Source organism: Acromyrmex echinatior, chromosome 10 (genome assembly GCF_024713525.1).
Source record: "Acromyrmex echinatior isolate Ae372 chromosome 10, ASM2471352v2, whole genome shotgun sequence".
NCBI lineage: Eukaryota > Metazoa > Arthropoda > Insecta > Hymenoptera > Formicidae > Acromyrmex > Acromyrmex echinatior.
In genome coordinates, this window is record NC_141861.1 from 10046793 (window position 1) to 10060419 (window position 13627).

At 33.1% G+C, this 13627-nt stretch overlaps 2 protein-coding genes across 2 annotated transcripts; both read right to left on the reverse strand.

The window, feature by feature from the left end:
* Window positions 1–1056: 1056 nt before the first annotated feature.
* LOC105152458 (cytochrome P450 9e2) lies at window positions 1057–3889 on the reverse strand. Its single transcript, XM_011066777.2, has 2 exons — window positions 2144–3889; window positions 1057–1789 (listed from the first exon to the last, which is right to left on the reverse strand). Exon 1 carries the CDS (start codon window positions 3697–3699, stop codon window positions 2146–2148), a length of 1554 nt encoding a protein of 517 aa, XP_011065079.2. The 5' UTR covers window positions 3700–3889; the 3' UTR covers window positions 1057–1789; window positions 2144–2145.
* LOC105152452 (cytochrome P450 9e2) lies at window positions 3800–7579 on the reverse strand. The gene has a single exon (XM_011066763.2). The coding sequence runs from the start codon at window positions 6638–6640 to the stop codon at window positions 5099–5101; it is 1542 nt and encodes a 513-aa protein (XP_011065065.1). The 5' UTR covers window positions 6641–7579; the 3' UTR covers window positions 3800–5098.
* Between the last annotated feature and the right edge of the window lie 6048 nt (window positions 7580–13627).

The following is a 13627-nucleotide window of genomic DNA, read 5'->3' on the forward strand; positions in this document are numbered from 1 at the left end:
AACAGTTATATTACGAATTATAAATTCTTTTTTTCATTGATACAATATTACTAATTAACAAAATGATAGAAAATTTTCTAATTTTTACTTTTTGATACATTCACAATAAATTCTATAGCACAATGAATTAAATTAAATTTCCTTACAGCTTGACATTTCATTCACAACATTAACTGTGATAGAATGATGCGTACTTTTCCTGGGTGTCACATCCAATCAGAAATCATCTTAAGATTTCAAAATAAAAGCATTTTTAAGTATCTTTATCCACCATTGTCTTATCACAAGTCAATTCACAACATATTAGCTAGTGAAAAAGTATAATCTTCGTTTCCAGCAACACGAATCTGTTACTTATGCATTTTCTGGGATTTAAACCAAAAGGAAGTTAGGGTTCACAGTCGAGATTGTTTTTCTTGCGCTCACCAAGAAATCGTTCGGAATCAAATTTCTTTGGTTTTTCAAAATACTTAGGAATACATCATGATAAAGTCCATAAATTGGTATCCATATATACCTTGTCCTTTCCTTATAAAAGGTTTTATATCAGTATCGGTAATATGAAATCTTTTATATATAATCTATCAAATAATACACTACTTGGATATATTTTGAAAGTTTTATTGATGAACGGGTTAAACTGAACAAAAAGTCCTTTAATTAACATTTTGTGAATTTTTCAATAATTAATGAAAAATAATAATTACTAAAGTAGAACTATTCTTAATGACATAAAGAATGCCTGCTGTTACTAATAGTTGCATATATTGCGATATATAATAATAGTTTACACGATTAAAGTGAACATTGAAGAAAGTAAAAATATTATTATTTAAATATTAATATAGTATTACTTAATATTTACTAATAATTGAATTAATGTGACATTAATATAATATTATATATCGAGCTAATTTTTAACTGTTACTACATTAAATATAATAATCGTATATATGTGAAGAGATCAGTTTGGTAAAAGTATACAATTTATAGTATACAATTTATAACAAGTCAAGTTTGAAATATTAATCAATGGAATTAAATAATACATAACACTTAAAGACAAATATTTTATATACACATAGATAAAAAAAATAAATACAGAAAAATATCCTTAGCTAATTTTTATAGCTTTTCTCATTCTATATTTTTCATATGATATTTTTATGCTATTATATATATATATATAAAATAAAACTAGATTGCTTTATATATAACTAGATTTTTTATCTTAGCTATGTAATCGCTTACCTAAATCACATTTTTTATAACATTCGTCTATGTAATACATTTTTAAATTTATTTATAGAAAGTTGAAAACATTTTTTACAAATTTAAAGAAACATAATGAAAATGTAAAAACGATTATTATCATATTATTAATAACAATAATTGTATAGTTATTTATATTATTTACAAAAAAAATTATTATAAATTTATCGATAATAATATCGCGATAATAATATCGCAAAATAAGAAATAATATTGAATCCATTATCTTTTTTATACTGTTTTCTTTTACCACTTTCTAAAAAACTTACATAATATGATTAATACGTTTAATATATAATACGTTTAATATATAATACGTTTAATATATAATACGTTTAATATATAATACGTTTAATATATAATACATTTAATATATAATACGTTTAATATATAATACGTTTAATATATATCGAAGATTGTTATTTCTTGAACTTGCAGCAACATTATCGTCTTCTTGCCGTACAGAAAGAAACGTTCTGTACCATGTTCATTTGAGTTTTCATTGTTTTCATTTTATCTGAAATTTAAGAAACATTTTTATATGTTATAATATAACTTATATTTTGGATAATCATTTTTGTACATTTTATTTAAAAACTACTAGGTATTTCATTGTATCTCTCATATCATAAATATACTTGAAATTTTTTAATTATGAGGTTTTATAAGTATCTATGTTTTATAAGTATATATATTTTTAAAAACTTAAACAATTTTACAAATCAAAAATTATTTTTCTTTAGATCAGTATCATCTAGACACTATTATTATTTATTAATTACATAAACAGGAGTTGTTTTTTTATATCGAAAAATGTCTTTCTTTTATTTAAAATTTTTCAAGCTATAAAAATTTATTAAAATTCTCTTACATTTAGCGTGTTCCATTTACGTGATTAGTTGCAAGAGTGTGATGCGTATCTTTTCTTGGTACCACCTTTAGCCAGAAACCGCCTTCAGGTTTTATGTTGAAGCTGTCCTTAGCGATTTTGATTGGATTTGGCGTCTTCTCGCAGGTTTTTAAATCACAACGGGCCAGTAGTTGGAAAAGTATAACTTTTGTTTCCAACAATGCAAATCTGTTACCTATGCACATCCTGGGACCAAGACCAAAAGGAAGGTAGGCTCCGCAGTTGAGATTTTCCTTCTTCTGCTCACCAAAAAATCGTTCGGGATCAAACTTCTCCGGCTCCTTAAAGTAATTAGGATCACGTTGAAGTCCATAAGCCGGTATCCATATGCCTTGTCCTTTCTTTACAACAAATGGTTTCAATCCTGGTAATGCTGGCGGCAGCTCAAAATCTTTTGCGCATACTCTATCCATTGCTACAGCAATCGGATACATCCTGAGAGCTTCGTTGACTACAGCATCTAAATATTCCATACCATTAATCGCTTCATAAGGTGCTTGTCCATTCGTTTCTTCCAAAACTTGGTCGATTTCCTTTCGAAGTTTGTCTTGTATATCTTGGTTTATTGCGAGTTCATGAGCGGCAAAACTCATTAACGTTGAAGTACTATCGAAACCAGCAAAGAAAAAGACAAATGCCTGTGCTACCATATCATCGGTACTCAATTCTGCCTTGCCCTCTTTACCTCGGGTTTCCATCATCAATTGCAACATATCAGGGCGAACGATACCATTTTCATCCCTGGTTTTTATAGTAGTTTTTATAAGGTCTCGGAAAAAATCTATTATTTTTTGACGAATGATTTTCAAGTTAATTAATCGTGCCAACCAAGGGAAGCTTCTAAATATGTAAAACTTTATGAAAGCAGTGGTGTTAAAAACTGTTGCTTCTTTGCCGTATACATAGAATTCGTTTTTCGGGTTTTTCGTGGAATCAACACTGACACCAAAAGCGCAAGTAGCAATCACATCGTTAGTATATCTCGTAAAGACGTCTTTCACTTCCAGTATCCTCTGCTCCGGTGGCAATTGCGCCAAATAATTACCGAAATTGGCACCACAGTCCGACATTAGCTTAAACATGTTTTTCATCTTGCTCGATGTAAAGGCTGGGCTCAATAAAGACCGTACCTGTCGCCATTTTTCTCCGCGAAGAGCAAAAAGATTTTTGCCGAATAATGGATCTTGATCTTCATTTATAAAACTGCGATGATCCATAAAACTATCGAAGTGTTTTAACGCGATGGATTTAATAAGCTCGGGATCGCGAATTACCACAATTGGAACGGTCATATCAAACATACCAACGTACTTGGCTTCAGGATGTAAGTCATAAGTGGTCTTGACCAATTCGGTTAATGATTGAAGACGCAAAAACGTTGGTCCCATATTTCCCACTATCGGAAGAGGTGTCTTATGTGGTATTCCATATTTTTTGAAATAATTTAAATCTTTGAAGAGAAAATAGTAAAGGCCTAAAGCACCTGCTATCACCGACAAAGCAATTACATATATCATATTGATATACGTATATATATGCACATATATATCGTTGAATTAGTATACAATATAGTTTTGTAAAAATTGAAATAAACTTTTGTACTTTTTCGTAACCAGATTTTCTTAAGTATTTTTTTATTGTACTGTTAATAACAAAGACAATACTAAAGTACAACGTTGCACGTCAAAAGCTGACGGCTGACTGCTGCTGCACTGATGCAATCTTTCTAATATATCTGATTCGTCATCGCACTTACGTAAGGAACGCAACGATATTTAGTGATGCCTTCATAAATATCTTTATTGCTATTAACGTGATAAATTTTTATAATTAAAATGAATACTAGATTTGGCAGATTACCATTTATTTCATATTTTCAAGTATATTTGCCATGTTAAATATATTCGATGTGCTTTTTACTTACTATTAATAAATAACATGATTTATATCGATTAATAGATAATAATTTAGTCGTAATAGCTATTCCCTACATATTCCTTATCTTAGAATTTGTACTTCGTAGAAAGAATTAAATGTTAGTATTATTATTAGTATTTTTCTTCAATTCGAAATTTGAGAGAGAGAGAGAGAGAGAGAGAGAGAGAGAGAGAGAGAGAGAGATGATTCAAAGTATCTCATTCCTTCTGTGAATCGATAGTGACAACTTTAGGAATACACAATTAATTCTTATTACGTCTATGAATTTACAAAATGCAAACTTACAAAATTGCATTAGACTAGCTGTTTATTGTCTTATCGTAACGATTTGAATTATGGCTATAAGTTATAATTTCACACAGACAAAGCAAATAAAAGATACTGTGATCTAAACTGTTCTCGCATTAGTAATTGAAATAGAATTGCAGAATTGCCATAAAATATTTTGTAAATTTCTACATTCTAATATTTTTTATTATATATATATATATATATATATATATATTTATATAATATTTATATGTTATAATAATGTAGCATAATGTCTATATGGTAAATATAATGTAAATATAACAGTAAATATAAATAGTAAAATATATTTGTGATTTTTTTCTATCTCGAAATTTGCGAATCAAAATACTACAACAAGAAAGTTCTTGAAAAAGAATTTAAAAGAATATTTGTCATTTTTTGTTCCGAGCAGTAGTTTTTGAGATATAATTGTTCAAAATTAGCCAATTATAGATTAAACGACTGCCTGTCCATGAGTCATGCATCGATAATGTTAATGATCGCATGGGCATGCAACCATTTAATCGTAATCCATAGTCATGTCAGTTTTAAACCTTTATATCTCTAATATATGATATTTTTATTTCCAAGGATATCATGTATATTTATAGACTTGTATGTTTTGAATGCTCCTATTGTTCGACAGCCTTGACATTTGAATTACTTTGAAATCTGGAACTGACCCGACTAGTTTGTTTTTACAACTGTAGGATGCGCGTTTTCTCTAGGTACAATGCTCAACCAGAAACCGCCTTCCATCCGCATTGAAAATCCGCCTTTCTGAAATTTTACAGATGTCGAAGTTTTCTCGCACGGCTTTAACTGACAACGAGCCAGAAGATGAAATAACATAATCCTTGTCTCGAGTAACGCGAATCTATTGCCGATGCACATTCTCGGACCTAATCCAAATGGATAATAAGCGTTAAAATTGTGCTGATCTCCTTTATCAAAGAATCTCTCAGGTTTGAATTTATCAGGTTCCGGAAAGTATTTAGGATCGTGTTGAAGCGCATAAATTGGAATAAAGAGTATCGTTCCTTCCTTTACAAGATATGGCTTTACATTTGGTAGGGTAGAAGGCAATTCAAAATCTTTCACGCATATTCTATCCGTCATTAGTTGTACCGGATACTTTCTGAGAGCCTCATTAATAACGGCATTTAGATATTTCATTCCGTTGATCGCCTCATAAGATGGTTTACCATTCGTATCTTCCAAAATTTTGTCAATCTCATTTTGCAGTTTCTCTTGAATATCTGGATTGATGGCAATTTCGTGTACCACGAAACTCATCAGTGTCGAGCTGCTCTCGAAGCCAGCAATAAAAAAAATGAATGCTTGTGACGTTATATTCAAAATGGTCAGTTCTCTTCCAGGTTCTCTTTTACTTCTGCTATCCATCAACAATTGAATTACGTCTGGGCGAGTAATACCTTTCTCTTCTCTGATTCTTATAGTGTCAGCTACCAGATTTACAAAGAATGCATTAGTACGATCATCTATTAACTTAATATTTAATAGACGTATAAGCGACGGTATATGTTGATACATCAAAATTTTTATAAGTGCAAACATGCCAAAATTTGTCGCTTTTTTGCCGAACATATAAAAATCATTTTCTGGGTTTCTCATCGAGTCCACGTCAATACCGAAGGCGCATGAAGCAATCACGTCGTTAGAGTATCTTGTGAATATATCTTTCATTTCCATAACGCGTTTGTCTGACGGTACGTTCAATAAATATTCCGAAAAGTTCACAGCGCATTCAGATATTAATTGAAACATTGTCCTCATTTTACTAGCTGTAAAAGCAGGACTCAGAAGTGTTCTAATGTCGCGCCATTTATCACCGCGAAGAGCAAGCAAATTTGTTCCAAAAAGCGGATCTTGAGTTTCGTTGCCAAAGAAAAGATGATCCGGAAATGCATCGAAATGTTTGATAGTGACAAATTTAATCAGTTCAGGATCACGAATTACTACGATCAATCTCGTGAAATCAAAAGCACCAATATACTTAGCATCGGAATGCACATTGTACATTTCTTTAATCATATCGGCGAAACTTTTTGGTCGAATAAAAAGTTTCCAAATCCTTTCTAACAAGAAATATTCTTTAACATGTGGAATTCCGTGCTTCTGAAACACGTTCGAATCTTTGCGGGATGAGTAATAATAAATAGCAAGTATGACGGTTACTATTGATAAGACCATTGTCCAGTACTCCATGATAAATGTTTAATCGGAATGCGATTACTCCTTTCGTTCGAGATAAAGTTGAACGCCAATGTCGTGAAAGTTTGTGTCAATATCACTGTTTGCAATTGTGTGAGGCACCCTCAGGTTATAATCCAATGCAATATGTTGAACGTGATTGTTTTATCAAGTCAAAGCGATCTGCTCGCTTGAAATTCTCGCACACGACTGCTCATACCGAGGTAAAGTTGTTTGTTATATGGTTCATTGCAATTTCATGACGTCATTTAATAGAATTACATGAGAGAGAGAGAGAGAGAGAGAGAGAGAGAGAGAGAGAGAGAGAGAGAAATAACTTTGTTACTTTATAATCCGTGAGAAGTGATGATATCCATTATATCTATACAGAAAATACTATAAAAATACTTATAATTCGTAAATTATGTTTTTAGTATGTAAAATAGTGACAAAATATTAAAAAATCGATATTAATAAATCAATAAGTAAATAAAAAAATATTATAGAATATAGTTTAGAAAATGTAATGTCGTATCATCATTAATCAGTAGCATACAGCCGGTACAGCTGATGATGTTTTTATTATTCACAATAGCCTTAATGTTCTCATATTCGAATGGAAAACACTCGTAATAGTGAATAACGTATACGTACATTACGTAATAAATGAGTCACACCAAGCATTTGCCATGCGAATCGGAATACTGTACAGAAACCAAATTGAGAGCTCGTTTTATTGATACCAGCGTACGACCGATCGAGCATTACTAACACCTCGTATCTAATCCAGATGGCGTAAATTCTTCGATATGAGAAAGAGATATACTATGATAATTTGTTTGATCTTTAATCTTAATGATGCAAATTCGAAAAGTCGTTTCGCTCATATCTCAAAATTAATCTGACGGATGTTCTAAACATTGCGAAACAGTCTAATATGTCTGTCGTATGTATAATAGTCGGATTATATGAATTTACCCTCATACGGTATATACAGGACCAACATGCAACGATACATAATCATGCCTTTGATGCGAACTGACTTACCACATTTGTACATATATATATATATATATACATATATATATATATATATACATATACAAATTCACACAGCAAATTGCGTATTGACAAACTTGCTTTGACTTCCAGTCAAACTACCAACAATTAAACATAATACAAATATTTTACTGCAAATTTAAAGGTTGAAGACTCTTTCTCTCTCTCATCATTAAAATGAAACAAATATAATCGTGCTATATTTGTTGCACAACAAATGAAACATAATAAATAAAAATTTTTTACGATTAATCACATCCTTTCACATTGTGTGCGTGCGTGTGTGTACATCATTCCTATCAAAACAATAATTTTTATATTATACCTGAAAAGAAATAATTTCTAATTAACTATAAGAAATAATTTCTCATTAATGAAAATTTTGATTTTTCCTCTTTTATTAATTCTCCTAATATTTCAAAATATCTCAAAAAGATAAAAAAATGTATATGTTTTAAAATTCAACTTACATCTTGAGAAACAAGATTTTGACCGAAAGTTTGGTCTATCTAGCACGAGAGTAAGCACAAAAGTAAGAAAGAGTAAGAGAAATGAAAAGGGGATGGGAGAATGTACGGGGGAAAGAGAAAGAACAGGAGAGGGTTGGCGGAACAAAATTCATTTGGCCAAATTAAACAGAGTTTAGCAATTTGCGCTTAATCCATTTGTCGGGGATCCGCCGTCCGTCAGTCCGTCCGTCTGTCTTTACTTCAACCCTCTCTTTTTCTCTCGCATTCTCCCCTATCTTTCCTGCGTCCCTATTCTGCACCCTTCTTCTAACAGTTCATTCTATGTACCTTACTGGTACCTCGATCTTTTCGCCTTTTGAAGCTGCATGTAGGTTTTACTTCAATTTCTTTTTAACAAAAAAAAAAAGAGAAAGAAAGAAACTTATTCTTATATGTCACAGCTATCTTTTTCACGGTGATGTTATTCTATTGAGTTGCATAGACTAATATCCAGATTGTGCACGTATTATATTAATTAGTATGTCGTACAAGACGTCGTGATAAAAAAGCAATAAGCTAAAACATGTTACGCTTTCGTTTATGTATGCGAGACACGACGTTATATGTTTTTTTATTCGCTTAGTATGCAAGCCATTTTTATGCGCATGTTGAGCGCATCTTTGTAAAGAGAAAGATCTAAAATTTATTCTCTATTGAGATAAATTATAAATAATTTCCAATGCAGATAACAAATTTTTTTCTTAACACATAATTTATTTTTTGCCACTGCAATGCGCTGTTATGAAGAAAAAGGTTTATTTAACAGAAAGCAAATTTATTAGTGAGATTTAATTGTGTATATAGAATATAATTCTGAGAAAGAATAAGTGATTAATCTGTGAATTAATAATATGAGAAGTATATGCTCAAATCTTAGCTTTATTGATTTACATTATTGTTGTACCTAATATCTCATTTACAAACACTCTCTCTCTCTCTCTCTCTCTCTCAGAGCTATTACACCTTAGCTTTACACCATTCTCTACCATCTTGCACGTTACAGCACGAACGCTCTTCGGCACTTGGATCTTGTTATCACGGAATTGTTTCCGTCCTCTCTCTGAGCGCCATACCACCGTGCACTGTCGAGCTTCCTCCTTCTTAGACCAACAAGAACAGCGAATCTCACCTAAGTGTATTGGCAGTTGTGTCCACGTTTTATTTCCATTCAATCGGGTGAACACCTTTAAGATCACTTTTCCGTAAAGTGCTTGGCGTTAGATGTTCCTGATTCCTGATTCTTAGTCCTGTGGCAACCATCCATAGATCCGTTTAATGCAGGTGTTCATTTACCAATCGGATAGCGCTGAACTACCGGTGTTTCCAACGTTGTTACATTTCGCATTTCCTTGTGATGACGCGTGTGTTTCCTGTATCAATTTTTATTTGTCAAAGATGCTTTTTTCGAATGCCTACAGTAACATTTTTTGAATATCATAAACGCCAAAATTCTACGAATAAAAAATTGTATCAATTATATCAGATATAATGAAATAGATTTTTGTTATTTAAATTGCAAAAAAAAACAAATTAAACTGCGCGCAAATTAAACAAATCGCGGTCTAATACCGTTACGCATATTACTTATTAATTTCTATGATATTTTAGAAATGAATTCCTTCCCCCTTTTAAAAGTTAATATATAATATAATTTACAAATTAAATATAGGCAGTAATCATATTGCCTTTATATGTATTATACGCAGATGGCAAAATTTATAATAGTTAGCCGTTTCACAATCATCAATACGCACTATCTTTTTTTTCATTACTTCAATTGTTTCCGCTGTCAATTCTGCTTTTTACTCGTAGTGGTGAAAGTAAACGAATGAATAACGCACTTCGCGTGTTTAAGATTAATAGTTTCAATACCTCGACGATTATATCCATGCTGCTACTAATAGTTTATTGTGATCAAATTTGAATTGCATTCTATGCAGATGAATTGTATAATAAATTGCAAGAATAAAATAACAATGTTACGCCGTTCAATTTATTTCATCGTAACTTCCCATTACGTTAAGATTCTATTTAACGATTTCGATATTAATATCAGCTTTTTTTCCGTCAGAGAGAGTATATATAAATCTCAATGATTCGAACGTAAAACTAATGGAATATGGATGTACCAGTACAAAGTCGGAATCAACTCGAAAGTCGTCGCGCGTATATGGCATACTCACACATATCGAGAATTTAAGTATCCGTGAGGAGATGGATACTAAAACACGGATATATACGCGCGCGACTAAAATAGACGAAGTGAATATTATTGCTGACTTTCGGACTCCTCGTAATACTCGGTTCATGAGCTTAAAATCTGTCATGTATATACATATACGGCCGTATATATCCGGTTATGCTTTCCGTATGTGATTTATTTCACTAAGTTATTTAATCGTACATTTATTGTGCATCAATGTTCTATCTCTTTTACGGACCGCTCTCTCTTTCTCTCTCTCTCTCTCTCTCTCTCTCTCTCTCTCTCTTTCTCTCTCACTTAAATCTTTATTTTTAACATCCATAATTCTCCGTAATTCCTGGACTATTATATTTTTTACGTTTCGTGTTGGTCAGAGTATCAAAAATATTTATATAGGTCGCAAAATGGATTACAAACACAGCGTATTGAAATGCTGGAAATGTTTTATGATAAATGTGATTGTGTGTGTCGTTTATCGCGAGGTCATGTTTACCAGGTATATGCATAAGTTTTTTCCGGTTTTTTGGTAAAAAGAAAACACGTAATTTTCAAGGGAAATTAATTTTTTTTTATTCAAAATATTGGCCATCGGCTTCTACACATTTCGCCCATCTTTCAGGTAATTTATGAATACCATGCCAGAAAAACTGCTTGTCTTTTGCGGCAAACCATTCGTCGAGTCATTTTCCAACTTCCTCGAAATTGCTGAAGTGCTGCTCTGCGAGCGCGTGCCCCATTGATGCGAAGAGGTGATAGTCAGATGGCGCCAGGTCTGGGGAGTACGGCGGGTGCGGAAGGATGTCCCATCCAAGCGATTTCAAGGTGTCTTTCACTGGTTTTGCTGTGTGAGACGACGCATTGTCGTGTAACAAAATCACTTTGCCATGTCTTCTGGCCCATTCCGGTCGTCTTTCGATTAATGCGTGGTTTAAATTAATCATTTGTTGGCGATAGCGTTGTGTATTAACGGTTTCGCCGGGCTTCAAGAGTTCGTAATACACAATACCGCTCTGGTCCCACCAGACACAGAGCATGGTCTTCTTGCCGAAGCGATTTGGCCTTGGTGTTGATGCACCGGCTTCGCCAGGTGAAAGCCACGATTTTTTCCGCTTCGGGTTTTCAAAATAAATCCATTTTTCGTCACCCGTCACAATTCGATGCAAAAATGATTTCCTTTCGTAGCGTTGAAGCAGCATTTCACAAGTGACTTTGCGATTTTCCATTTGACGTTCATTCAAATTGTGTGGGACCTATTTATCGAGTTTATTGATCTTTCCCATTGCTCGTAAACGTCTGCTGATTGTTTCTTGTGATACATGTAATGCTTCTGCTAATTGCCGTTGAGTTTGAGTTGGGTCTTCATCCAATAACTCCTGCAATTGCTCGTCTTCGCATTTTTGTGGTCTACCAGAGTGCTCACTGTCTTTCACATTGAAATCACCATTTTTAAATTGTCGAAACTATGTCTCACATGTTCTAATCGATGGAGCGTGTTCACCATATGTTTCTACCAGCAAACGATGACTTTCAAGCCTTTTTCTTTTGATTAAATAAAAAAAGCAATGCGTGCCGCAAATGTTCTTTTTCAGGCACAAAACTCGACATGATCACTGAACGATAAAACAAAGACGTTAGTTTTTGGCGGACTCAACTTGTGTGTGTTTGTAGTTAAATGTCAGACGAACAAAATGGCGTATGTGTCAAATTAATACGCTGCGTACTTTTCGCTGGCGCCATCTCTTAGTTAAACCGGAAAAAACTTATGCATACACCTGGTATTATTCTCACAAGGATTGAATGACTCGAACGAGAATGAAATTTCTGATCTGACTCGAGACTTGATTTACCTTTATTTTAATCAAAATAGATCTTTCGATCAATTTGCTTTATTAATTCGAACAATTAATCAACTGTTTTAATTCTGACTCTTTATACTTTAGCTTGTGTAATTTTTTATGTTCATCTATGTTTGAGATCGTTAATTCGTAAAAAAGTAATAATTCTTTCGTTCGATTAACAGTAATTGTTATTAGACGCATGCATGAAATGAGTTTATAAATTCATCTCTAGCATGATCTCTTAATTCTCGCTAAAGTTATCAATTTGTCGTTTTTTTTCATTTCAAATCAATTCGTTACACGCACACAAACAACGGCAACGGACCATCGAAGGTTCGAGAACAATTCAATTCACGCATGCGCAGCCACCAATCCCACGCGCGGATTTTCTGTCGCGCATGACTGTTCCGTCGTTAGAAAAGAATCCGAGGCGCCAATCAATTTTATACAACAAATGCTACGCAAAAATTACAATTGTGGCAAAATTCTATTGGATTTTATCAAGAAGAGAGCCCAGGCCATGAAAGCAATGTATGCACCGATCGTCGCCGATCTCGCTCTCTTAGTGTTCAGAGTCTCGCTATTATATCGTGTCGAAAACCGCCGTGAAAAAAAATTTCCGTCGAACGTAATCGTGTCGAAACCGCCTAGTAAAATTGCTGTAAGGAAGATTCCTTCGAGAACCGCCGAGAAAATCGCCGCGATTTTCTATTACTTCTATTACTATTATTATTCGGAAAAGGTGATTGTATCGAATATTCTGCGATAATTATTTATGTATACTGAATTTGTGGTTGTAAAATTTGAAGTAAAATCTTTAATCAAACTACAAAGAAATGGAGTTCTCTTCACTGTCGTGCGTTATATCAGCCGTGTGCCGTCCTCTCACTTTAATCTTTTTGCACTCCCGCACAATTTAATTTTGAGATTTGTGTCGATTTTTTTTCAAGGAAATATTTTCCAAGGATATTTTTCAGTAATCTACACAGATTAAACCATATAATTTCTAATAAAGATTACAGCAAACGTGTGGAATGAACAATATCGACATGTCAGCGTCGAGTGCCATCGATTGTTCTGTGTACCAGGAAGCAATATCGACTTGGACCTTCAAGAAAGAAGACAACGGACGCTTCTTCGTAGGTCAGGTTGGCGACGCGTATTCTTGGGGAATTAACACACATTTGCGATGTTATTGCTTGAGAATACACGTATTTGGCCTGGCCGGTCACGTCATGCAAGCAGCGACTCGAATATTCATCCGCAATAGATTCCTCGGGAATCATCAGGCGCGTGAAGGAATTGAAACTATTCCTCACGTTGCATACCGATGAATTAGTACGCTCAATAATATATAAGCGATAGAATGATTCTAGAAAAATCAGGCGATTAC